At 38.4% G+C, this 27,103-nt stretch overlaps 1 protein-coding gene and 1 long non-coding RNA gene across 2 annotated transcripts in view; one reads left to right on the forward strand and one right to left on the reverse strand.

Annotated features, from left to right (window-relative positions):
* Positions 1-1,113: 1,113 nt before the first annotated feature.
* On the forward strand, positions 1,114-3,371 carry LOC132083300 (uncharacterized). Its single transcript, XR_009419913.1, has 2 exons — positions 1,114-1,220; positions 2,337-3,371. It is a non-coding gene; the product is annotated as an uncharacterized LOC132083300 (long non-coding RNA).
* Positions 3,372-4,325: 954 nt separating this feature from the next.
* The window catches only part of PAXIP1 (PAX interacting protein 1), a 31,064-nt gene continuing 8,286 nt past the window's right edge, over positions 4,326-27,103 (reverse strand). The window contains exons 4-21 of the mRNA XM_059474624.1: positions 25,770-25,833; positions 25,316-25,429; positions 22,823-23,470; positions 19,379-20,102; positions 18,468-18,562; positions 17,429-17,524; positions 16,975-17,112; positions 15,525-15,646; positions 14,382-14,566; positions 14,215-14,258; positions 11,773-11,840; positions 11,305-11,407; positions 8,960-9,128; positions 7,310-7,410; positions 6,019-6,153; positions 5,860-5,935; positions 5,289-5,353; positions 4,326-4,808 (exon numbers count right to left, since the gene is read on the reverse strand). Coding sequence (XP_059330607.1) covers positions 4,797-4,808; positions 5,289-5,353; positions 5,860-5,935; positions 6,019-6,153; positions 7,310-7,410; positions 8,960-9,128; positions 11,305-11,407; positions 11,773-11,840; positions 14,215-14,258; positions 14,382-14,566; positions 15,525-15,646; positions 16,975-17,112; positions 17,429-17,524; positions 18,468-18,562; positions 19,379-20,102; positions 22,823-23,470; positions 25,316-25,429; positions 25,770-25,833 — 2,959 coding nt within the window. The 3' untranslated portion in view covers positions 4,326-4,796. The remainder of the gene's footprint in view (positions 4,809-5,288; positions 5,354-5,859; positions 5,936-6,018; positions 6,154-7,309; positions 7,411-8,959; positions 9,129-11,304; positions 11,408-11,772; positions 11,841-14,214; positions 14,259-14,381; positions 14,567-15,524; positions 15,647-16,974; positions 17,113-17,428; positions 17,525-18,467; positions 18,563-19,378; positions 20,103-22,822; positions 23,471-25,315; positions 25,430-25,769; positions 25,834-27,103) is intronic.

Genomic DNA, 27,103 nt, shown 5'->3' on the forward strand with positions numbered 1-27,103 from the left:
TAATCATTGTTTGCATTTTGTTCCTGAGGCCTCCCAGCTTCTCAGGAGTAAAAATCCTAAGGAAAGGATTTTTCAGAAAACGTCATGGCTACACTGGAAGAGCATGCGCCTGTTTTTGATCCCTCCCTTTTCCTTCCAGCACATTCCAGTCTCATCTGCAGAGTCTCTGCACAAACCTGCACCTGCCTGCAGGATCTGTGTGGCCACAGCCACACCCAGGTTTGAAGAATGCTGAGTCACCACCCAAGGGCTCTGTGGCTGCACTGGCCCAGCTGAGCAGCATAAACAAAGTTGGTTTGTGTCCCATCTGTCACAGCCTTGCAGCTCCCAGCCCAGACACAGCTCAGTAACTTTTTAACCCCTCCTGACTTACCTGCAATTCAGATTTCTCCAGGCTGGCCTGGTGGCTCCAGCCTGCCTCTCTCCATGCTGGGCTGGAAGCCACAATTATCACATGAAAAATCACACTCTTCTCTCCCTTTCTCCTTTGAAAATATTCCATTGCTTTAACAGAACATGGAAAATTCTGAGCTGCTTTGAAGTATTTTTTTTTTTTTTCAGAGGGCTCCTCTGGGTAAGGCTGACTGACTTTGCCTGCTCTTATCACTGAGCTCCTCTTCCTTCCCTCTGCTCCAGCCTGGCCTCTGGAAGGCTGGTGGGCTCCATTCTTGGGGGCCCCAGGGGTTAATTCAGCCTTCACAAATACAGTTAAAATAGTTATTTTTTTCTGACAAAGACATTCCTCTATCTTCTCTCACAAAGTCAGGAAGGGACTGCATGACATAGCTATTGTCAATAAAAAGCTGTGAGTTTATCAAATTTAAGTATCAAATCCCAAAAGCCATGAAAATGGTGAGGTTTTCTATTTGCTTATTGAAATGTTTGCAGTATCTATACGGAGAAAATTCCTGTAACCAGAAAGGGCTGTGTAATTGCCCACAACACTCCAAGTTAAATAGAATTAAGTGAGGATCTGTCCTATGAAGACACAAAAAGCAGGGAGGGAAACTTCTGTTCCATGTCTTTCATAGAGCTAGATTAATATGTCTTTTGACTGACATATTAATGAAATTTGGCCTCTTGAGCTTAAAATACTCCTTTTCTTTTTGGTGTAGCTTGCTACAAGGACAAACCCACTCAAAGCTGTTACTGGTGCTTCCTCCCTGGCAGACCCAGCCTGGTCTGTTTCTGACAAAACACTGCTCAAGGATCAGAAAAATGTATCCTTTTGGTGAAGGTGGGAGCATTTTTCCAAGCATCCCTCACTCTTCACACTTGTCAGCATACACAGGATGCAGGTTAAAATTCTCTTTGAAGTGCTCATCCCCCGAGGGCTCAGTCCTCCAGGGAAAGTTCCTCTGTCCCACTGAGGAAGCTTCTCAACCATGTCTGTCCCTTGGGAGGAGCCTCTTGTGCTTCACAATAAGAATGTGAGAGCCAGACACTGATGGAGAGGGTGTGGGGATGAAATGAGCATCACCAGCTACTTGTGGAACAATTGATTTTCTGACTAAATACAGAGATTATTTATTTATTTATTTTCTTGAGGGTAGCAAAATGCAGAAACAAAATGCCCACCGAAGTGGCACCTCCATCCTTTGAGATACTGGGCACTTAATCTCCAGAGCTCTACTCCAGATGTGTTTCTGGAAATCAGTTCCACAATTGTACCTGATAACTCACAGCAAGGAAAGCTGCACAGTAACCAGTGGAGACCATGTGTGCTTGACTTCCAACCTGTCCTAACTGATGGAATGTCTTTGCTATTAGACATGTTCTAATTTACCTTTAAATAACTACTTTATCAGAACAGGTTTTCTACACAACCCAAGTTGTGTAGTTTTTATTACGGATCTTTTGCAACAACATGAAAAGGTACTTTTTCTTTTTTCCCTGATACAGAGGACAGAATCACATAGATATTTGAGTATTACACTTGAGTATGTTCCTAACAGCAATGCTGTACCAGAATACTCCATCAAAACCCTTTCTCTATCACTAATCACACACACAGTAACATCTGTGCAAGCCAGTTGGCTCTGGACAGCTCCTGTGGTTCTTGAAAGACTATTTCTTGGCAGGTTGTGTTTTTCACTCTAATTGAAAGGTTAATCAAATCAGTCATACTTTTATGTTGGCTACATAAACACACTGTCTTCACTGATCATGAAACAGATGCACTACCACTCATGTTTCCCAAGGGGTTCATTTGTTCCATGATCACATTTGGTTTTCTTCAAGCTTCTCTATGCAGATCTGACAGCATTTTGGATAGTTTTCATAAGGAAATTTACCTTGCAGATGCTACTGCATTCACATGTCTTAACTCTTAACAGCTTTTGGCAAAGGTATTACATATCCTCAACATTGCTTCATTGGAGAAAATGTGGAGGAAGCCAATCCTGCAAGAGGCTGAGAACTCATGAGCATAAATGGAGTGGAGCAGTCTATGGTGCTGAGGCTGAAGCTGCCCACAAACCAAACCTGTTTTCCCTCAGTGAGGCTCTCATCCTCACCCAGCTGTTGCAGCAGCTCTCTTTAGCTGCCAGGACCCAGTGGGGCAATGTCTTGTGCCTTGGGCCTGGCTTTGTGCACAACTGAGCTCACTCCTGACACACTGACAACACTCCTGTCTCTAAAAGCAGCATTTACTGTTTGCTGGATATATATAATAGGACAACCCATCTCTAGGAAGGCAGACTGGCTGAATGCATGACAGGTACAAATATGCATCCAAGTTAAGATCTGTACCACCAAACTGCCAAGCATTCAAAGCTGAAACAGGTGATAATTGTTTTAAAGGAAAAGGCACTCACAAATCTTCCTGTCCCTTGGTAATGAGTACAATGAAGAAAATCTCTTCATTCAAAGACATGAACACAGATTTAGATCATTTCAGTATTACATTCTTATGTGGGAAAAAAGGTGCATTTATTTTCTCCAGTAAAAATAGTATTCATGCAATGTATTATGATGTTCTTTAGGGTGGGATTAACTTTATTTATTTTCTGTCTTCTAAAAGAGTGAGATAACTAAACTACTTTGCTGAACTGCTGAGAGATGTGTCTCTGCAGGGCTCTTTAAGTCAGGTTTCAGAGATGTTCTCTCCTCCACTGACAGGGAGACCAGACTTGCCAGGTCCACACGTCTGAACAATTCAAGTAATTTGTACCACAACTCATCAACCAACAGTTACCTCCCACTGCAGACCCTCCTTTTTTTTTTACTATTTTTAAAGTTAAAGCACAAAATCATATAACCAGTTTCCAACCTTAGGTCTCCACATTACAGACTTTTCCTGCATCTGTCTCATAATGAAAAGGAAGCTGCACTTCAGCAAGCTGAACATCACACTAAGAATAAACACAGAACCCTGACATAAGTAAATGGCATTTGTGAAAAACTACCATTTCCTCCCATCCTTACCACACCTTTTTAACCTTTCATTCACTTTAAACCAATGTGACCAAAGTGCAAAATTCTCATTTATCCCACTTTGCCACCTTACAAAAGTCACACTGGTAGAAATGTTACCATTCCTGTGATCCTCACTCAGCCCCTACTGCACCCAAAAGAAAAGCCAAGCCCAGGAGCAGGTCAGGACAAGGATACAGGAGAGGAACCAGAGGCAGCAATAAAAGGCAACAGGCACACAGTGACCTCTGAGGGACCTCACTCATCGTGACATTTACTACCACTGTGTTCTTACAGCAGCAATTTGTCATTCACTTAAGCACTTTGTTCAAGTAAGGCACTGGGAGAAAGGCAAGAGAATCAGTAAATGCAAGCAGCAGCTGGATTTAAGCCACAGCACAAAAGAGATTTGAAATCAGTAATTTCCTTATGGGGGAGTGCAGATACTCACTTGTTTACACAGCATCAGAGCTGAATTGCCTTGATGATCAGAAAGAAAACAAATGCTTTTAGGATCACTTTTCCATCTACTGGAATCTAAACTGATAAAAATGGTCAAATCAGATTATTAGCACTGTGTGTGTTTTAGGAAATACCATTGAATATAGATTCAGGAGACTGATTTTTTAATATTTATTTAGTAAAACTCACTATACAAACAAAAGGTTATCACAACAGTGGAATATGCAGGGTTATAGTTTCTCCTTCAAGCTGCTTCTCTTCTTCAGTAAAAACACATATACACATTTACAATTATTTCCCTTTAAACACTGGGATTCATATATTAAAACATACCTGGTAAAATAAGCTTAAAATAATTTCACATTGCTTGGAAAAAGATTTGAGTAATTTACTCTTACCAGAGTGCTATTGTTGCACAGTATTCAAAAAAATGAACGACCACTAAAATATAGAGTAAAACATTTAAAAGTACATTTATTTCAAATGTGGGCAAAATATCAATATAAAAGAAAATAGAGTATAAGAAATAAAAATAAAGTACAAAACATTTTCATCTTTGACATCCATAATTTAATAGATAGCAAGCCCTTTCATTTTTACATCCAAATTACACTTTTGGCTGAAGTACCATAATTTATTTTAAAATGCTTAAAAATGGGCTCATCATGATACCTAAAGTGGGCTCTTTTAAAATGGTAGTATAATACAAAACATAGTAAATTATGTTTCAGCATAATAAAATTACACATCCTAAAAAAGATGCAGTTTATTTTTGCTTTCCTGCTTTAAACTGCTCATCATCCCTAGGAAAACAGCTGGAAAACAGCATCCACAGGAAGTTCTAGTTGCTTTGTACAATGGCTGAACAGCTAGATATAATGCTCCAAGGATCCTGGAGCAGTAAGGCATTTTACTATCCATCAAGTAAATTTATATGTAAGCTTGTTAAGGAAGAACAACTGTAAGAAATGACAGCAAAATACAAATTCTATAAAAAACATGTATAAAGACACAGAGGCCTTACTGGTTCCTCCACTGCATTTACCAAACAGGGTCTGTAATCTTCAGAAAAAGCTGCTTACCTCATCTGAAAGTAACTTGTGCCAAATATTTTCCTTAGTGGCAAGTTCTCTCCCCATTGCCTAATATTCTACTATTTACTAATTTATTCTATTATTTACTAATATTTACTACTCCTTTGTGACCACCCTGCCTTACTTCTCCTTTGAAGTATTTCCCATCAAAAAGTAATTCCATACTGAATTTAAGTTAATTTCCTGGGTGTTAAACTACCCTCCTACCAAGTAAACATTACATATCCTAAAAAATTACAATTAATTAGTTCTTAATTAAGAAAAAACTTTCAGTAAACCATACTCCCCTAAGCAGCAGAATGTCTTTACACAAAAAGGATATGATTCATAATCCAGTGTTTGAGTAAGCACTCCAGTCAGGACAAACTCAGCATTGTGGACATCTGGAAATATCAAAATTCATACAGTTCACACTCTACACAGAAATTCTGCCTCATTCTGCAGGTGTCTCACACCTGGCACTGTTACTAAATACAGCATTTCTTGGGGCTCTGCACTAAAGTGAAAATAACTGAAGTGAAAACCCCGAACTCAGTTGATGAATACTGAGATGGTGCCCTGGTTTCAGGTAATTTTCTTCTTAGTAGCTGGTACAGGGCTGTGCTTTGAACTTAGGATGAGAATAATGTTGGTAATACACTGAAGTTTCAATTGATGCTAAATTCAAAAATTTATGGTGATCTGCCAATAAAATAACTATTAGATATATCCAGCAAACAGCTGGCTTAGATTTCTCCATGGTTTGCAGGATAGTCCATGTATTCCTCTATTAGTACCTAAAAGCTTCAAAAGATCTCTGTATCTGTATAATAATAATAATAACAGGGAAATAGAAAAAAAATCCAAGTATCAGTTATACTGTTCAACCACAACAAAAGCTTGTACTTACCTATGCCTCGTGCAAAATATTCTCGACATAAATGAAGGTCATTTTCACAGGAAATCAAGATTATCTCTGGCAAACTCTAAAGGAAAAAAAGGAATGGTTAGCTCAGAAAAACATGGTAAGGTATTATAAATAAATTTTAGAAAGGAACACCCAACACACTTTGTTCTGCTTATGCTCCATGAGTTTTCTAAAGGAAGGTTGTTTGGACAATACTTTTCCTCCTGCACACTCCACAATGGCTTTCATGGTGGAAAGACTGGGACAAATTCCAGGTGTAATGTAAAAATATTTTCCCTAAAAAGAGAAAAGGAAGAATGAGAAAAAGCATTATTATGCTATTTGATTTCTGTAAAACATGAAGTTTTAATGTCATGTGACACTTTTATACAACAGGGCAGGCTTTGTAAGCTGGGGTTGGGCTTATGGACACAGATTCATCAGTTGATGAGTTGTCCTTAATTACTACTGATGTTTCCCCTGGAGGGGCAAATGCACAATTTTGATGAATTTGAACAGTTCAGGTGTGACTATTTCTGAACCTGTAAAGTAACAACTGCAGCTTGGTGAGACACATAGAACAATGCTCCTCACTTCTTTGAGCACAGGGACATCTCAAGCGTTACAAAAGAACTTTTACCTTTTAGTTAACACCCAATTTATTACTTCCTGACAAAAGTTATTCTACTACTTGACTGAGATAGGTGACCAGATCACAAAGTAGATTATCTCTGTTTATCAGCTAGGAATAAAAGAACCAGAGAACACCTTGCTATTTAATCTGCAAAAATGAGAGCAAAATGTAGCATTTAGACATAATAGAAGACATAGATCCTTCTTCATTACAGGTAGAAAAAATACCTGCTTTAGGTGGTTCACCTCCATAAACAGTCTGTAATTCAGTTAGGCTGAAGAATCTTTAGCAACTCAGATCTCCAGAAACCTCTCTGCATTGTAATGTAATTTTAACCAGAGGCACAAAAACATCTCCCACCATCCTAGCAAACAGCCTGGTGGAAAGGCAGTCTCCAAGGAGATTCACAACAGAACTCCCTGAGGCTGAGGGGCAAACTCATTCTCACACTCCCATTTCTATGGGCAAGTGCTCTGGCTGTGAGGCTGGTGTAAAAAACAAGAGAAAACAAAGAATAGAAAGTCTTTTCCATAAATGGCTTTCTGCAAGTAACAGAGCAATGTTCTGAATTTTGGAAGGGAACAAATATTCTGAGCCTGCGTGGTTAACATCTACAGGATCCAGTCATTCAGAGGGTTTACATCCACCCCAATGCTTAGGCAGAAAACAGGCATAAAGTCAAAACCAAAATTTACAACAAATGTTTCATGTTATATGCCAGCCTGCTCTACTGTTTCAGATATAAAACCTGCAGTTCCAATGCTGAAAAATCAGATTGAAAAACTCCCAAGTGTTTAAATGCTGTGGTAAACTGCATACCTTGAACAGTGGAGCTACTTGTGCTCTCTTTAGAGACTCCTCTAAACTGAAGCAGAAAAGCACCTCAGCTTCAGCATCTCTGAGCACAAAGTTCTGCTCATCTGAAAAAGAAAGACTGATGATGTGGCACACAAAACACAGACATCCCCATGGCCCAGGATGGAATCTGAGCAGAACATCCTGGTGGCAGAGTGGCTCTGACTGGCAGACACCTACTAGAATTTAACAAGATTATAATATACCTCCTCTTCAGTAGGCTTTTTACAAAGGTGACTCCCAAATACTTGGGGAATTAAAACTTTGTTTTACACTTGCATACCTAACAACAATCACTGTCCTATCAAGTCCCTTTTTCTAGTTTATTGGAGGTACTTGCAAATTTTTATTTTTTGATTTTCTGCAAAGGAGAATAATCAAGCAGAAGGATTAAGTTTAAACTGGAATTACTGTGACCACTTATGGGAGCCCAGGAACTATCTTCAAGTCCTCACACAGTCTTAAACAGAAAGAAATTTTCATCTGTTTTATTTGTCCTGCAATTCACCCAATTTTTCTTCTTTTATTAGGGATGGAATTTCAGTCTTTATCTTTCCACAAAAACTACGTCAAACACATTTCTATATCAAATTTAATCCAAAACCTCTAAGTAAAAAAATCAAAACAAAAAAATTATACAGAGAACAAATTGGTCTGCCCAAGGACAATTCTGACAACTTGTTAGAGACAGTGTTAATACTCTTCCAAAGGACAAAAGAAACAGTTAGGAAAATTTTTGCAAACAACTGCTGTATTTTCCATCATTACAGCAGGGACAAAGCTGGAACCAGCCCATTAGCTACAAATCAACCTAATTTCAGAAAACAAGTAAAGTACTTCAAGTACTAGATCACAACAGCCATCCTAAATCCCTGATTTTCTTCATCTTCTAAGAGTTTTCAAATTAATCAGTTTCTCAGTTCACTGATGTGAAATAAGCAAATTGCCCTCTTGAGATTTCTAAAAATGTTTGCTGGTTTATTAGTTAATGATCCATAGATTCAAGTTTTTACAGTGATTAGCCAGTGATGTTATACATTTTTTCTTAGAATTATATATGCACAAAACAATCATCACCATAAACCAAATAATCACCCTCTCAGAAAGGGTGAATTAAAAAATTATGCAGCCACAAGTAAAAATCTACAAAATGGCTACACAAGAAAGAAACACAGTATTTAACAATATCCAATCATTTAATCACCCTAACACTAACTTTTTAAGTGTGTTTTTCTTCCATTTAAGGGGAAAAAAACTGTATTAAAACAAATGAAAATGAAATGAAACAAAATATTCTGCTGAAAGAGAACTTGATTTAAAGAAAGAAAATCAAACACAGTACGGTTAAGCAAAGCTGTCACAAGAACAAGACAACATTCTAACTCAAGTGGAGTACAAACTAGCTTTGTATTTAAAATCTTTGCAAATTATTCTTCAAGAGGTGCGAATGATGACAATCAGACTTGTTGTAGAATTAGAATTTCTCCTTTCAAAAGCTGAACTCCTTAGAAAACTGTAAGAAATACTGAAGTCAGAAGACAAAACAACAAAGTGTATTTAAATATGTCAATGAACATTTATTTTACTGTAGGAATTGACACTAATTTAACTTACCAACAAATTTCTGGCATTTGAAACACTCTTCTAACCACTCAGGAGTTACTATGTGCTTGACTACAGAAATTGCTGTCAGGAATTTGACAGTTCGGGTCACTTTACTGGCAATGAGATGGGTGCACTTCTGGGCAGAGTCTGCTACTTCACCCCCAAGGATATACAGCTTCTGAAAGTTGTACAAAACACAAACCAGAGTGGAATAGTTGTTAAAGAAATAGAGGGGAAAAAGAAACTTTATATCATATCATCTCATCAAATCAATCTAAGCTCCTAATGAAAGAGTAAATATAGATTTATGTGTTGCAGTGCTTCCTTTACTCAAGCTGATTAATTTTGATAGAATTTACAGCCACTGAAAATCCAGGTATTTCCAGACATAAACATCACCTAGCAAGATTAAAAACAATTTCCCACTTCTGCAGTTTTTTGATTTTGGGTTGTGCTTTTTTTAAAGCAAGGAACTAACTATAAGATAAAAATTAAATTTTTTTTCAGTGAAAAAGGATATTAAATTAAAGGTAAGCAATAGTAAGAATATATAATAATTCTGCTCTCTTCTAGGGAAGCACACATTGTAGGTGTGTACAGTACACACTGCAGCTACAGCAGTATACACTGTAGCTACAGCAAACTTAATTTTGTTAGGTTTTCTTTGAAGAGAAAAGCATCTCATGAAAACCACATTTTCCACAAGTATTTCTGATGATACTGAGCAACTATTCCCTTTTCCTTGGTTAAGCCACCTAACTCAAACTAGCTCCTCACAGTTGCTACCTTATCAATTAAGCCAGTCATTATGTGAAGGAATGAGTGACACAATGAATGAGCTGGTGAGGCACATCAGATTACCACAGGTGTCAGAGATAAAGAGTGCTCCCCTCATAAAGATTTCAAGGATAAAAAAATACTTGGACAGCTTTAGTAACCATGCACCTTGGACTTCTGATTGAGACAAACAACTGGCCCAGATAAATAAAACGCACACCAATATCTATAAGTATAAATATTTAACAGACTAGGGTTTTTATTGCATGAATGCCTGGGAGTCCCAAAGCAAGAAGGCCTAAGGGTTGGTTAGATTAGAAGGCCTAAGAGGTCTCTGTGCACTCCACTGCTCTGATAATGATGAGCACAAAGGACAGGGACAGTTCTTGTGGCTCTTCTGTACCATGCTCTGATGGTTAGCATAAAGATGACCCATAAAAATATTATTTAATGACACTGAACCTCTCCACTGTTTCCTCCTTCCTGGTAACACTCTGTGAACAGGACATTGTACCCCTGAAAGGCAAAGGCTGCTTTTCTATGTTCACCTCAAGCACTCACACTCATGAGTGCAGACCTTGCAAGGCTTCCACCCTGATGTAGAAGGGACCCTTTGGCCATACAGGCACAAAGATTACTCCTCCATCTCGGTAAGATGAGGAGTACCCAGCCCCAGTTAGGTACCCAAACTCTGCATGGTTTTCCTAGCATCAGTGCTGACAGGTTTACATTGAACTTCACAAGCTTTGAGGCTGAAGTTGATTTTTTTTAAATTTCTGAGCCATAGCTGTTACCAAAACAGATTCTCTAGATAATTAACCTGGAACCAACAAGACAGGAACAAGAAATTGATACTGGAACTTTATGGGATACACTGAAAAACATTTTATGTCCCAAAATATTCAATATCAAGCTTCAAATGCACACACTGCAAGGGAAAAATGACCTCTGAAGCTGAACCACTTTAAAACCAAGTATAGGTATAATGAAGAAAATATTTTATATTTTTGAGGACATCAAAATATACATTTCTAAGAAATGTAGTAACCCAAACTAAGCCTCAGTTACTTCTCACTATCTGAATGTTATAAATAATTTACTTTAAAGTTTTAGCAGAGCTTTATTAGGGAACAGAACAAAACCTCCCCAGGAACTTATCTCACACCTGCCGTAAGCTTTGTCATCAGCTGTCTTTGAAGCATTTGGTACTACAGACAGCAACCCCACTAGAAGAATCCTGGGTCTTTTCCAGTACAACTATCACTATTTTTCTCACCTAAATTTGGTCATGAAATTTGCTGATTTAAAAACAAATGTGTAAAGGGCATTCTTGTTTTTTAAAGCAGTCCTACAGACAGAAAAAGCAAGTCGTACAGTAGTGTAAAGTAGTTAATTAAAGGAGAACAGCTACCAAATAAAAATCATTTCACATAAACCTACCCTAACCTCAGGGCTGGGAAGTACTGGTTTTTATCCACTAGGTATATGCTTATCAAAAGTCTTAGCAAAAATTCAACATCCATAAAAAACTGTCAGATGTTTCAATGTAGCTCACAAGAGATAAGCCTGAAAGTCACCTTAATGTACTGTTGCACTTGCATAGGTTCAAATCCTGTGAAGAGCACCATTGGTGTCAGCTCAGGGGTGAGTTTCTTAGTAGGTGGAGGCAGGTCTTCAATCCTACAGAAAATGGGAAATACAGCACAATGTGATGTTTGGGCACAAGGCTGTAGAATTGTAATTTTGAAATTTAGACAAGCACACTTTTGCAAGTTTTACCAATGGAATGACCCAGATGAATAAGAATTAGGCATAACTTTTTCTGAAAGAAAAAATCACCATGCAGAGAACATGAAATATTCTCTTTCTGCACTCTCCCAACTCTCCCAGTTATTGTTTTGCCCTGCCAGCTGAGGAACAGGCAACATCCAAAGCCCACTGAGAGTAATTTCAGTGAGCAGGGCACAGGATGGTGCAGGCTGATGTGCAGCTGACACTTCTGAGGAACAGACAATAAAGGGGCATTGAGTGCTCACTGTTCTCACCTCGCTCTTTTGGAAGACGGCTGAAGACTGGCTTCATTCTGCTTTGGTTTCAAAGGCAACCTCACTCCCTGAAATCAGACCAGTCACATGTTTAGATCTGAATTAAACAGGGAAAATTACTTCTGTCCAGAATTAATCACAAATAAAAATTACACCCTGCTGCTGTATATGGGGTACCCAATACTGACACAACAGGGCCAACAGCAATGCTGAGATTGAGCCAAAGCTTCTCCACAAACTTGGGTAACTCTGAAAGTGCACACCAAATAAAATATTGTGGGATTTTCTTCCTTTAAATAACACTGCTAATTATCAATGGAAAAGCCAATTAATTAAATGAGAAAGAGACTAAAGCCTGCCCATTTGTTAAGTACATGAAAAATACAATATTCTTTCTGGTGCTAAATTTCATGGAATGGTAATATCCCAGGAAATACTGTTATAAACTCAAGTTCCTTAACTACATAAACAGAAGCTGGAGAGAAAGTGCCATCTCCTCAGTACTAGATCAGCCCCCAGAGCATGTGCCCAGGGGTGATCAAATGTAGCTTTTAGGTTCTCCTTGGTCTGAGTAACTTGAAACCACAGCTCTCAGGTGGAGGAGTGTGTGACATCTATTTCTTTTTAACCTTCAATACCTGAAATTTAATGAAGAATGCTAAGAGGCACATGACCAGAAAGACAGGCAGCATTGTACCAGCCTTGCTGTGAGAATGTTCCTCTGGGAGGAACAAGCCACAGGGGTTTGTTCCCTGCTCTCAGGCCTGGCATTTTTATGCTAGTCAGCCCATAGCACGAGCAGCTGGAAAGAAAAGTGCACATATTCACATTTTGATAGACATTTCAACTATGAAAATGCAAGAGGTAGATGGCATCAACAGCATCTGACAAGACAGCTGTCCTCAGAAGAGGACCCCAAACCCCAAGACAAATAGAAATGTCTCCTGTGAAGGAGTGAAGTACCTTGTCCTCCCTGACACTTCCACATGCCCAGCATTTTCTATTACCAAACCACATTCCTGTGTGGGCACCCAGAGGGCAGCTGGACTAGATTGTGCCCAGAAGCTCCTTTCAATCTGAATCACAAAACTCCCACCTCACATGGGCCAGAAGGGTCCCCATAAAAATACAGAAGGGAAGGTACTAAATCACCCATCAGATCTCTGAGGTCTCCATTTGCTACACAAGACAAAACATGGACAAAAATCTGCTGTGACTGACCCACACAAAGAATGTATCCAGTTTTAAGATGAGCTCAACTGCTATGTGAATGCAAAGAGGGGTGGTAAGAAAACCAAAACTGAGTTAGTTAAAAGCTATTTTAAATCCTAATACTGGTTACTGAACCTTCTCAAGGACTTTTTTTCTTTTGTAACAGCAGAATGTTTTCCATCTTCAGGAAAATATGAAGACCACGAACTTTTACAAGCATTTAGTTTTCTAAATGACAGTTTTCTACAGGCCCATGAAACAAATCCACAAGGTCTGTAAGAAGAATGTTTCAAACTTAGGGTCAGGAAAACAGTAGTGCTTATTGCTAGAGCTGAAAGGTATTCAAGCTATAGTGCCCAGAATCCCCATTTAAAACATTGCTACAAATTACATTTTGAGAGTTACTGAGCAGCTCTTTTCTGAAGAGTTTACAAACTGACTGAGATACAAATGATCCAAACACAAGAGGTGAGGCAAAGCGTTTTTGTGAATTATAAAATGCCATCTGAGAGTCCCCTGTAGTACAAATTTGCCTACATCAAGACATACTGTGAAAAATTGAGTATAAATCGGAAATGGGAAGAAAATTTACAACACAAAAACATGAGATAGGTGTAAGAGCTCACAGGAAAGCTGCAACTTAATCTGAATATGCAGAAAACTCACATTTTGCACGGTTCACAGAATACCCTTCACAACAAAAATTTACTTCTCTTGTATGTTTTTCAATTTTCCACTGTTCATTCCTGCTGACATTTCAGGGTTATCAACTACACTTATTAGTATGCATGATATATTTTTAAATTTTAAAATACTTGGTATATATGCCCATGGTTTTAATTCTTACTATATATCAGAGAGATGATATGATGTAGTAGCACCCTTAACTTACATTATGTAGCATACTTAAAATTCAGCCAATACTCTAACAAAATTCTTACTGATTTGGGGTGTTCTATCTTAAAAACCCTTATGTGGTCTCACATGCAGAGTGTTAGGTACTGATTTAAAAAGTATTAAGGTCTGATGTAGAAATTGAAGAGTGAAACATCTAGCCCAAGGTGTGTCAACTGTAACTTAATTTTGTGTATCTCACTAAAATTCCTTAATTTTGCAAAAGATTATTCTCAGATTCCTAAAAAAAAAAAAAAAAGGTACAACCAGGAGCTTCAGCACAGGCAAGGAGTGATCTTATCAAAACAGCTGTATATATACAATAATTCAACATACCATTAGAAGTTCTGGTGACACCTTTAATGGGACTCTCCAAGCATCTAGGGAATGGAGAACAGAACAAAAATGACAACACTGCCCAATTATTTACACCAGAGCAAACACTCCTGCTGATGGAACAGGCACATAAAACGCTGCAGAACACAGGGTTCTGTGACTCTTACCCAGCAGGTTGAGCACCAGGTGCTGGCTGGGGGAGAGGGGGTCCTGGAGGTTGAAGACGGTGTAGCGGCTGTGCTGGATCTGCCGCAGCGCCTCGAAGTTGCCCAGCAGGATGTCACAGAGCCACTGTGCGTTCACGCACGGGATCCGCCACTCCTTGGCCTTCTCGTACTTCAGCCCGCTGGCCCTTGGTGGGCAGAGAAGGAGAAAAGGAATTTGTATTGCAAAGAAATTGGTAAAAGTAGGAATTTTTAATAATAAAACGAAAATATCGGTGGTTTTTATCAGTCTATTGTTTGTTTTAACTGTGACAGAGGAGATACTCCAAAAAATGGTTTTGTTGTATGTGTCAGAACAAGTCAGTCAGGGGAGAACTTCTGCTGAAAATGGAAACTTTAGACCTGGATTTAAACTTTCCCTCCTCCAATGTTTTAGAACAATTATTAAAAAAGGTATTTTATTTATGGATGATGTAAGAGTCAGCATCACTTAGGAACATTATAAAATAGGAATGCCAGAAATTACTTCCGTTTCATCTGTGTTCAGAAGGCCAAATTATCACTTAATATATGCTGTAAATTAGTTCAAGAAATAACACCACTAAGTTTATTGTTAACAAACTGCAGAACTGATTACAATTAACACTCTTATAATGAGCACACGTAGCACCTCACTGTGGTGGTGTTTGAAGGTCCCCAGGATGAGGGAAGAGATGAGAAACTTGATTCCATGTTTCAGAAGGTTGATTTATTATCTTATGATATATATTATATTAAAAGAAAATTACATATTAAAACTGTGCTAAAGAAAGGAGACATCAGAAAGCTAGACAGGAATGAATAACAAAATCTTGTGACAGACTCAGGGAGTCCAACACAGCTGGCTGTCATTGGCCATGAATTAAAAACAATTCACATACAACCAAAGATGCACCTGTTGGTAAACCATATCCACACCACATTCCACAGCCATCAGATAATTATTGTTTACATTACTTTTCTGAAGCTTCTCAGTAGAAAAATCCTAGCAAAAGGATTTCTATAAAATATGTCAGTGACACCTCACATTCAGAGAGGCACCACCTGGCAAGAGGCTGCTGAGAAAGCAAGGACTGTAAAGCAGGGACTGGGGAGTGCAGCACTTACTCTTTGCAGATGAGAACTGTATTGCTGCGACACAGGTAGCCCGTGTATTTGGCACCTGCCAGGTAGGCCATGAGCTTGAGGTCATCTCTGTCACTGTCAACAAATCCTGTCACTGAGATTATCTGCAGGCAGAAAGACAGTTTTAAGTAACTGAACATTGATGGCACTTATAAAACACTCCCATGAAAAATATGTTTCCATGACTTTTTACATTACAATGAAATGCACAGCATGGTGTATAAAGCACTCGATTAAAGCGTGGCTTGTAGGATACAAACAGTACAATTTAAAAGTCATTTGTTTATACAGAAAAATTTGAGGCTTCTAGCAACAGCTCTGACTTAAAAAGAATAATTTTCACTCTTCTGGTCAGCTTTTTCTTATTTGCACAGACCACAGCATTATTATGGAAGAGCTCAGAGCTAATTTGCTTCTCACATGTCTGCCATCTTCCTTCTGCTGCAATTTACATAGAGGCACACACAAAAAAATGCTTACTTGCATTAATATGGAAAAACACTTACTTACTTGGTCTACTCTAAAAATCTGAAAACTGTGCTCTACTCTGCAATTTAGCCAAATAAACTCTGCTAGCTGATCATAGGTGGTGAACTGTAATTCCATATCTTCCATTATTATCTTTAATCCTGACAGGTTTTTGGTTTTGCCATTTTCACCTTTTCTTTAGGGAAAGGCTACAGTACTTCTGTTTAAAACTGTGTTTATTACATTGCATATAACATTTACTACTAACCACTGAGTAGACACACATGTTGTTATACTCTAATTTTCCCAAATCTGTATTTCTTTTTATGCCAGTCAGGACAGGCTATTAGCAAGGCCATCATCCCATATGTCTGCATCCAGCACAAAGAAATCCAGTGCCAAGACATACTCTGGCACCTTGGTTAATACAGCATAGCACATTCCAAGATGCCTCTCAATGAACTGAAGTTTTCCAATTCCACAAAATTCCACTTTCACAGCTCCTCATTGCACAGGCAATGGAACTGTGACCTCCTATCCTCTGATTAGCAGCACAGGCTTCCTTTTTAGGTATTTGCTAAGCACTGACTAAGAAAAACATTTAAAAATCCTCTCAAAATCCTGGGTTATGGTGAGGAAGCACATGCTGCTCAATGTGCTACTGCTATAAATGTGCAGCCTGGATTGCTGCTACCTTGCTGTGTGTAAGTCAGGCAATCTCTGCCCCTCAGTGTCTGAGAGTAACTCACAAAGGCAGGTGTTACTCTCACCACTCTGAACTCAGGGAGACTTGCAAAGCACTGCCAAACACCTGGCAGCACCACCACATCAACACAGCACCTTAGGATTAACAGAAGCTTTTCTTCCAAGGCAAAAGAAATGTGTAAAGCACTTTCTGGCTCTGTTTTAATGCTGCTCATGGAATGAAGCAAGCATTCTTTCAAAGTAAGCTTTTCCTTCTTACATGTTGAGAACATGGCTTTCCTCCTGGTGGAAATGCCACTGGAAAATGAAGGGCTCGATGAGGCGGGACCATCTTCTTCTTCTTAAAGATTGCATTCAGCCAGTGTGCTGTAATACATCTCTTCCTTTCTCTTAAAGCCTAGGAACACAGGCACAAACAGCTTTTAAAACCCAAAATACATGCTTTTTCTTTTTATACTTTTTCTACAAATCAAAACTTAGATTTTGTTTTTCTCTACATTTTAGATGCCTGTTTCTCATAGCATCTTCCTTAGTGCTCTCTGGAACACGTCTACTACACACACTATGAAAGTTTGTACCCAAAAAACCACAAATCATAAAAACACAATGAGAAACTTTATATTTGCTGTCTAAGCCTGAAGCACACAGTGCAAAGGCCTGCCTTTCCATGATAAAATGAAAGCATGGACCCAGCAGGTTCCCAGCTGGCTCACCTGAGCATACATGTTACTGACTTGGCTTTCACACAGAAGGTGAGTACATCTGCTCGTGAGGGTTGGGTCCACTGTCCCCCCGTGTGCTTGGATGATCTGGTAAGAGAGCAAGTGCAGAACTTCTAGGATATAACTATTTTTACATGACATTAAGAAACAAAAAGTCTGAAATGAAAGTCCACCCTTTAGGACACTGCCTTCATTAGCATCACTTCACTGAAGAGTTACCCCCCAAAACTAGGTTTGTTATCTAGCTTTAGAACAATTTTGAAAACAAAACAGAAAATTAAATATGCGGCTTTTCACTGAACAAAACGTCTATTTTTTAGAAGAAATGGAAAAAAATAAACAAAATAAAGATATATAAACAAAAACAACCCTTCTCATGTTTTTTATGTTTTGCAGTATAACTATTAAACAATTTTCATGAACTATTCAATTCTATCTCAGCAATAAACACAAGTGCTGTTAAAAATGTCAACAGCTTACTTGATTATGCAAAATTGTAGGGAAAATTCAACTATAAAATCCATCAGAGGTTTCTGAAGAACATCAAAGTCCTCTTATTTAGGAAAGGATACAATCAGATTTTTCTGAAAAATAGAAGTTGGCAAAAAAATAGAAACACTCTATTCTTCCATCTTATTCACTCAGGTGGATACCTCACAGGCTACTAAATGCCAAAATTATATGCAAAAAAGAATGGTTTTATACAATCAAGTTAAAGCTAGACAGCGATGCTATATTACATTTGCTGTACTACAGCTCCCTGATTAAAGCATAAATAACTGGGAAATAATTAAGGCTGCAACTTATTTAGATCATGTTCTGATTGAAGACTTAATTCAACCAGGCTGCACACCTAAAGTATTTCTATTACTTTTTCTGGGCAGCAGCAGTTGAATATTTTTTTTAGTTTGTAACAGAAGAATTACACAAAAGGATGCCTAAAGAAGAGAGAACAGAAGTACTTCCAATGTTCTCTTTTAGAATTTAGGGACTATGACATTATGTTATATTATATTATGCACAATCTTACCCGTTTCCAGGTCGCTAGCAGCTGCTTGTCAGGCATCTGCTCTGGGTAATCAGCAATTGCAAAGACACAGCCCAGTAGGAAATACTCTTCTGGAACTGCAATAGTTTGGCACATAAAGAACAAACAATTAAAAACTTCAAAGTCTGAAGAATTCATCTCAAAATACATTTGCTACACTGACCTCCTCCTATTACCAGGTTATAAACCTCTTTTTAAGTTCCTTGGAAAAAGTAGGATCCAAAATTCCAAAGCTGAAAGCCTTTAAGGCACAGCTCAACCCACAGTCTGATTTTGTTAAGAGTATTTTTTTTTTCCTGGATGAAGAGGAGCTAAAGGGTCACCAGAGAGAAAAGATAAAACTACTTCATCTTTTATAGAGATCAGCTATGAACAGCCAAAACAATCATAAAGCTTTCAGTTCTACTATTAATTCAAAGCAAGGTGTAACAATTTTCCAAAACTGAATCTTCAATAATTTACTGGTATTTCTGTAGCTGTTTGAAAGCTTCCCCCTCCCCCTCTTCCAAGGGAAAGTTTTGAAACAATTGTCCTATGCATTTACTAACACTGTTCTGAAAGTATAGGTTGTGTGGTTGTGGTATCAACTGTATATTTGCAAAGAGAATGTTCTCAGTACTCTCATGCTTTTCAGATTGCTGAATCATCATTAGCTATTATTTGAATAAAAATAAGTATTATTATAATATTTTAATTATAATAATATTATATTTTTTAATATTATATGTGATGTTATATAAGTATTTGCCTAAAAATCAGAAAAAACAGTTCTGAGCCAGGAGTGGCATTTCTTACAATCCCATCCTGTAAACACAGCGTTACTTTCTGATATTATACCCCACTTCATATCATTAGCTACTTTTTTCCAGGATCAGAAGGCAATGATTACTAACTCTCCACTGCTGGATCGTGCCCAAAAAGCGGCTGCTGCTGCAGTTGCTGCTGTTGCTGCTGGTGGTGTTGTGGCTGCTGGGCTGCAACTGGAAGCTGTAGTGCTTGAGGTGTCTGAGTTAAGTGCTGCGCTGCCTGATTCTGCATTTGCTGCTGCTGGTGCTGCTGGTGCAGTCGCTGTAAGTGCTGCTGCTGCAGCTGCTGCTGCTGATGTTGCAGCTGTTGCTGTTGCAGCTGCTGCTGTTGCAGGTTCTGCTGCTGCAGCTGTTGCAGCTGTTGCTGTTGCTGCTGCAGCTGTTGCAGCTGCTGTTGCAGCACATGCTGCTGCTGGAACTGGAGCTGCTGCGGAGGGCGGTGCAGCTGCTGCTGCGCGTGGAGCGGCTGCTGCGGGAACTGGAGCTGCTGCTGGGAGAACTGGAGCTGCTGATGGACTTGCTGCTGCTGCTGCTGCTGCTGGGGAAACTGGTGAGGCTGCTGCTGTTGGAAAGGCTGCTGGGAGATCTGGGGCTGTTGCTGCTGCTGCTGCTGGAGCTGCATAAGTTGCTGAGGTTGAAGGTGTAAAAGAGGATGGTGCTGTTGCTGCTGTGCTTGATGTGACTGCTGCAATAAATGTGTCTCTGGTGTTAGTTTCACTTGACTAAACAGCACCACATTTGGATGTCCCTGTTGGCTATGATTTACTTGTTGTTCTAAACTTTTTGTAGGTGCTGAAAGTGATTGTAATATCTAGAAAACAAAGATTATTTTTGTGACCTTTTGGTTGTCATTCGGTTTTAAAAATATTTAAAGAACTACTGGGAAAATACAATTCCTAAAAGAAAAGAACCCTACACCTAAATACCTTGTGAGCTAAACAAAATCTTTAAGTGCCTAATAGCAAAATGAAAAGACAGGACTTACACAAAGAGAAGAGTGGAGCTGCATGTGACTCCTAATAAACAGCAATGCACATTTTAGTTAAATTTAAGATTAAAGCCCATCCTTGTATTATTAATATTTTTCAAACAGCATTATGACTATTAACACTATATTAATAATTACATTGATCAACTGCAATATTAATTTTAAAATCCCGCTGGCCCATTAAATTCAGAGCTTAGTTCCATAGTCCTATTTTCACTTAAAAATTGCTAATGATACCTTAATTAATTAGTGCTGTTCGAAACCTTCATTAATTAGTGCTGTTTTGAACCAATTCAGAAAAATACAGCTTGTGTTTTAATCTCAATACCAAAAAGCAAAGAAACATTGATCTGCTGAGCACTAAGGGTTTCTTGGGGAAAAAAACCAAAACAACCTAACCTCCCTACTTAAGAATTCTAGATTTTAGGTTTATAGAGTACTGAAGTAATCCAGAATTTAATTTTATTTTTAAATGTATAACCCACTGTTAAGAGAAAAATCATTTCATACTAAGCAGAAATAAGTTAAGCAGCGAATTTTTATGCATCAGAAAAGGGAAAATTAGGCAAAGTTCTAATAGATTAGGATGAGTTCTACATATTTATTAAAATATTTAATATAAACTACCTATTACAAATGAGAAGGAGCAAGAGGAAATTCTAGACTTGCCATTTATAAAGTCTTTTAAACATGAAATCAGCTTTGATGAACCCTGCAAAGCTTGTTTCCTTCAGCCTCACTACTTCAACACACACAGCGTCACCTTCAGCAACGTGTGTGAGAGGAATCAAAGCCCATCACCAGAGCACACAGCCAATTACTGTATCCTCTCAGCCATTCATCAACTCTCCATCAGAGGTGGCTCAAGTGTTTGCACAATGCTCATCAAAACACCTCAGGTGTCAATAAATAATTCCGATGTGGTTGGTATTGCATCCCATGTGCAGCCATGATTATCAATGCACCACCCATCGCTCATGTCTTGGCAGCACCACAGTAGAAACATTCAATAACTAAAAATAACACACACAAAAAATGTTTCCATGGCTCGGTGTGAGGAGCTTCTCCCCACAATAAGTAGCAAAAGCCAAAATGACAGAAGCTTCTAGACATGTATTTCAAAATAAAGGGCTAAAACCTTCAAAAGCATTCTATGGCTACATTCAGAAAGTAACTGTATCTGTAAACACCTGATGATGACAGATTTTGCTACTTGGCAGAAATCTGAGATTCAAACTAAACACTAACTTCCCAGTAATGTTCACTGAGACTTGCTCTCATTCAGGGCAGAAAGAGAGAAGTTATAGAGGAAAAGGTAGAACAGGTATTCCTCCCTCCAGGAAGCAGATTCACAATTCTAAGATGCAGAACCTTGGAGCTGGCCCAGCAGCCTGAGAGGGTGCTTGGTACAGCCCTCACACATCATCATCCAGCCCCTGCTCCAGCAGACTTTGGGTGAACAGAGACAAGCCAAAGCACACAAGCACCAGTGCCCTGTAGCTCTGCAAATATTGCTGACAGAGAAATACTTCCACAGAGACACCACTGCTGTATTTGATGGCACAGTGACTGGGCTGGAGAGGATGTGCTGGCCAACTGAGCAAATGGTTGGCAGCTCTGCTCAGGCCTTGCCCAGAAGTCTCAGCCCTTAAACAATTCAAGGCACTGAGAAGAGGAATCTAATCAGATTTCAAATAAAGCCTGTATTTCCATTTTGTATTAATATGTCATATAATCAGCACAGAATCAACATTTCTGAGTGACTCCACACTGTGTAAGTACTGGCTGGAAGCCTCTATACTGCTCTGGCACCTTTCAAAGTTTTACCATCAGATGAACATGAAGAAAGGCACCAATGCAATTATTTAAATGAAAGAAATGTCTAACATTTACCAGGGCCTCCTTTACTCATGCTCCCTTCCCACAAACATCTAAGCATTTCAATGCTGCAGGTGCAGCATGCTCACTTGCTTTTTATTATCTTGTAGAAAAACATTCAACACAAGAGCAGCAATTATTTCAACTACACAAGTGGCATAAGGAAGTGTAAGTTAGGACCTCTCCATCATAATATGCACACTATATAACAACCTAACAATGCCCAGCAGAACAATGCAGTATAGAACTGAATCTGCTGTGGGAACAATCAATTCCACAATTTCATGTGTCTATGGCATAAATAATTCCTTGCAGTGACTGAGAATCTAGAAGGACAGGAAACCAGGTTTCTTGAACTAGCAAAATAATTCTAAATTCATGTTTTTCCCTCTCTTACCAAGAAGTCCTTACTGCAAACCTAAACCATGCTGCAGTTATGAAAGAGTAAAGCTGTGTATATGTTTTTGCCAAATGCATTCTGTGAACTTGGTAGAAATTAAGTTACTTATTACAAGGAAATTACGAATTTGGCTACAATTTTAAGTAATAAGGGGAAGCATTAACTTTGGGTATTTCAAGAACAGCAAAAGAAAACTGAAGTTCTTGGACACTATAGCTCCTAAGAAAAAGTCCAATAGCTTATAAATTAAAAATCCAACACTTACATGTGCTACATTTGATGGTCTATTAATCTGCTGAATATCAGCACTATTAGTAATATTCCTTAACGTCCGCACGGCTGGACTCCACGTGGCCATCATTTCCTGGCGGTCAGAACTTTGGGCACCTTGCACTGAAGCCATGAGGTTGCCTCTCATATCAGGAGGCAAAATGTTACCTGGCACTGGTGGGACATTGGCACACAAATTAATCAACCCGGAGTCCTTCCCTTGAGGCAACCTACGCTTTGCTGCAGATGCCTGTGGGACTTCAGCTGGGGTCCAGTTCAAATTCCTTTCTTGCTTCTCTGGAGAGGAATCGGAAGAATCATCGAACATCAGTTCCCCTTTTGCCTTATCAGCAGGAGTAGATTTTGGTGAAAAAGCTTGATCACCCAAAGGTGATCCTTCTCGAGAAGATGCTGGGCTTGATAACTTTTCATCAGTACTAGCCTCATTTTGTGAATCTTGTTCTTCATTTTCTGCTTCTTCCTCCTCTTCCTCCTCCTCCTCCTCCTCTTCCTCCTCGTATATAATTAAACGAGGATGATAAGGAGTCTCTTCTTTTTTACTCTTATCAGCTATAGAATCCAGTACCCAGTCTGGGGTCACAATTTTAATGCTGTCCCGTTTATAAGCACATTCATATTTTTCCTGAGGAGGAAAAAAAAAGTTATTTAAAGACAAAAACAATCACAAATAAGTTCTCTGAGATCAGGGCTAGAGAATGGAGAAGGAGATTACAAGGACACTGTCCAATACCAGAGAGTAATCTTGCCCAGATCCAACAGGACTTACACTGTGCAGAACCACAAGTTCCAAGAGATTAAAATGAAAAAAAACAAATTCTCCACATTTACACTATAAAGGACTCAGAAGGCACAACTGCAAATGATGAATGTCTTCACTTGCAAAATTCTTCTCTAACCCAATCATCAAAATATTCCAACCCAGCAGCAAGGAACATCATGGTCAATACTAAAATGCATGTGATTTTAGGAGGACATTAATGGCAAGTCACAATACAGTTTATGTTTTATCCACTATTAAAAAAAAAAAAAAGTAAAAAAAACCCCAGTCCCACTACGAAAGAGCATTTGGGGAAAAAGTCAGAATCTCAGAATAGAGACAAAAATTTAAAAGGTGATCACTAAAAAAAAAGCACTTCAGCAGGAATATATCTTAAATCTTAAAGTTTCACTGTTTCCTTTCCTAATAAATAGAATAGACACAGAATCAGTGTCCTATTTATTTGAATATCCTCTTTAATGGAAACCCCTCACATACATCAAAACAGTACAGAAAAACTTTCTTTCAAAAATTTGAAACTTATTTCAGGATCTAATATTTAGAAATGACTGAGCTTTTATGTCAAACAACATAAATTAACAACAAGCACATTCAGAGTAAATTGATATAGTGATTCTCTGAAATTATTTCCTACAATGAAAGTGTCATTCATGCACAATAAAGAGATTGGAGTTATAATCCAGTTTATTTGGCAACACAAGATTTTATTCTTTCATTCTGGTAAGAATTATTAACAATCTTGTTTTCTCATCCTGTAATCCTCTCAGAGCAATCATGTAAGTTTTCATAGTGAAAGAGATGTTCTTGTTACAAACTGCTGCAGTTTCCCTTGTAGTGTATCAGAGCAGCAGGACTGGAAGCAGAAAGTAATAATCCCATAAAATTGTTCCCATTCCATGATTGTGTGCATTAAAATATTTGTATCCTACAGACAGAGAATGCTAAAACCTCTTTAAGTTTCTTGACTGGCAAGCTAAAGACAACATCCTTTGTTCTAAAAAGCTTCTTATTTAAGCTTTTAAGTAAGCTACTATGAAGGCATTTCATTGATTCTTACAAACAAAATTTTAGGCAATAAAGTTTTGCCCAAGCTTTATATTTTATTGTGATGAAAGGGACAACTAGAATGGTCTTCAATACACCCTTCTAAACAGTCCACAGAAGAAATATCAAGCACCTAATTAAAAAAAAAAACAACACACACACATATTCAGCAAAAAGAACCAAGCCCTACAAAGCTTCCTATATTTTAAAGAAGGAAAAGCACTCATTTCCCATGGCCACACTTTCTCTTCTCCCAGTGCCAGCCCATGTTTTATTCCTCAATATTTCAATTTTGTCCCTTGTTTTTCTTCACTGATTCTGTATCTGTGGATTTATAATATAATCACAATCACTAATGACTGTGACATATCAAAATTAGGCTAAGACAAACAAGATACAGAATAAAATTCTTTATTCAAACTGGAATTCAAATACCAGTGTGAAATTGGACATCCTTTAAATTAATCAGGCTTAAAGCCATGCAGAAAATAAGTGCAAACTGAATAGCTGCAATGCCTAATTTTGCTGAATTTAGTTGTTAATCAACAGTGCTAAGAATTCTAACTTCAGGCAGATGGAAAATTTTTGACTACTTGAAAGCAAATGAGAGCTACAACAAAAACTGTACATGTAATAAACTCTTACCCCCTTTGGCTCAGGCACAATCAAGTGAGTACATTTCTTATTGAGGCTCAGCTGGCAATTCCCTCCATAAAAAGTAATCAAAGCCCACAGCGTACTTCGGTCTTCAGATGAAACCTAAAAGGAAAGTGGAAAAGCCTTTTAGCTCTGTGCACCCAGCTGGCTTCAGCTGCAAGAATTTTAGTAATCCACAGCACACTATTTACAAGGCTGGCTAATGTATTACCTATCACTTTTAAATACCAAATTAGCAAGAAAGTAATAAAGGGAAAAAAAGGGTGACAAAGACACACAAGAAAAACCACTAAAGAGTAATTTTTAACCTGCAGAGACAGAGGAAACAAAGAGGGAAAAAAAGTCATAGTACAACAGAAAGACTGGTATCTCTCCTCAAAAAAAGCAAACATCCCACATATAATGCACACTGGAGTAGACTGAAATATGGTTCACTTCTTACCTGAGAGAGACAAGCAGTGACTCCAAAAAAGATCTGACATGATTCTGGAGAAAAGCCATTTACACTGGAAAGCAGGTGTCAAGGATGCAAAATAATCAGACAAGTTTCCTGAGGGACATCAGAAGGAAATGAAACAGTCTATGCAGTACTTCTCAGATCATACCAAGTACCTGACCATTCCAAAACTTTCATCTTTGAAAGCACATTGTCTATTTGCAATAAAAGTTTATGCATCAAGAAAAAAACCTGATGTACAAACTGGATCAGAACACCATCAATCCTATGATCAATTCTGGCAACATTCTAAACCAGAACTAACCTGGGAAAGACATATGGACTGTCAGACTTCTGCAACTTGCCCCTATTTCCCACACTTTCATATCATCTTGTGTTTGAGATCCATGCACATTTGTCACAAAAAAATGACTACAGAAACGGGTGTACATTGTGTCACATGCAGACAGAGGTTTTTTAAATGAAACAAAATTATTTTCCCTCTGATGCTGACAGATGCACCAGCAACACTCACATTTTGAGGGCCAGAAGAGACAGCACACAGCAAGCTGATGACAAAGCTGAGAGCACTTTAAAACTTCAGAATAAATTACTGCCAAAACCCAGAATACCTCAAGAAGTTCAAGCCTGATGAACATCCTGAATTGTTCTCCATTTCATCCAAGGCAGAAATTCAGTACTGGATCTTTCAAAAGTGCACGTGTGTCTACTCCCTGCCTGAGTACCTACTGCTAGCACATAAAGCAGAGACAGTCAGTATTTAACTTTTAAGAGGTCCAGCAGTTTGCCTGGAGCTTGCACTCTCTAAAGAACAGGAGTGAAAGAGACTCGTTTTTAAAAGTTACAAGCAGCATAACAATAAAATAAAACAGAGGGAATACAGCAAAACTCACTTTTCTTCCTGCCATCAACAAAAGCTCAGAAGTGCTCTGATTCTTTTTAATCTATACAAGACCATTGAAAAACACACCCTCCTCACTCTTGCTTTTGCTGCAAAAGAAATTGCCAGCCCTCTTTAAGGCATTATAGCCACAGTTTTCACACATGAAACTCTTTCCTTCTTCAGAGTCTGCTTCATTTTTCTGCCCCTTCCCTTCCACTGCAGGTTAGTCAGACTTTGCACACATCAGTGAGCAGAGCACAGGAGAACATTCTGCCATCTTAAGTTCCCTCTGGTGAAAACAACTTCCACTAAAATAGAAAAAAAATTACTGTGCTTTTACAATGAATTAAATCTTTCTATATTAAACTTTACCTTTAGCAACTGACAGGAAAATGCCCATCAAATAAGCACCAGAATTGGTAAGGCAACATAAAAT

The sequence above is a fragment of the Ammospiza nelsoni genome, chromosome 1 (genome assembly GCF_027579445.1).
Source record: "Ammospiza nelsoni isolate bAmmNel1 chromosome 1, bAmmNel1.pri, whole genome shotgun sequence".
Lineage (NCBI taxonomy): Eukaryota > Metazoa > Chordata > Aves > Passeriformes > Passerellidae > Ammospiza > Ammospiza nelsoni.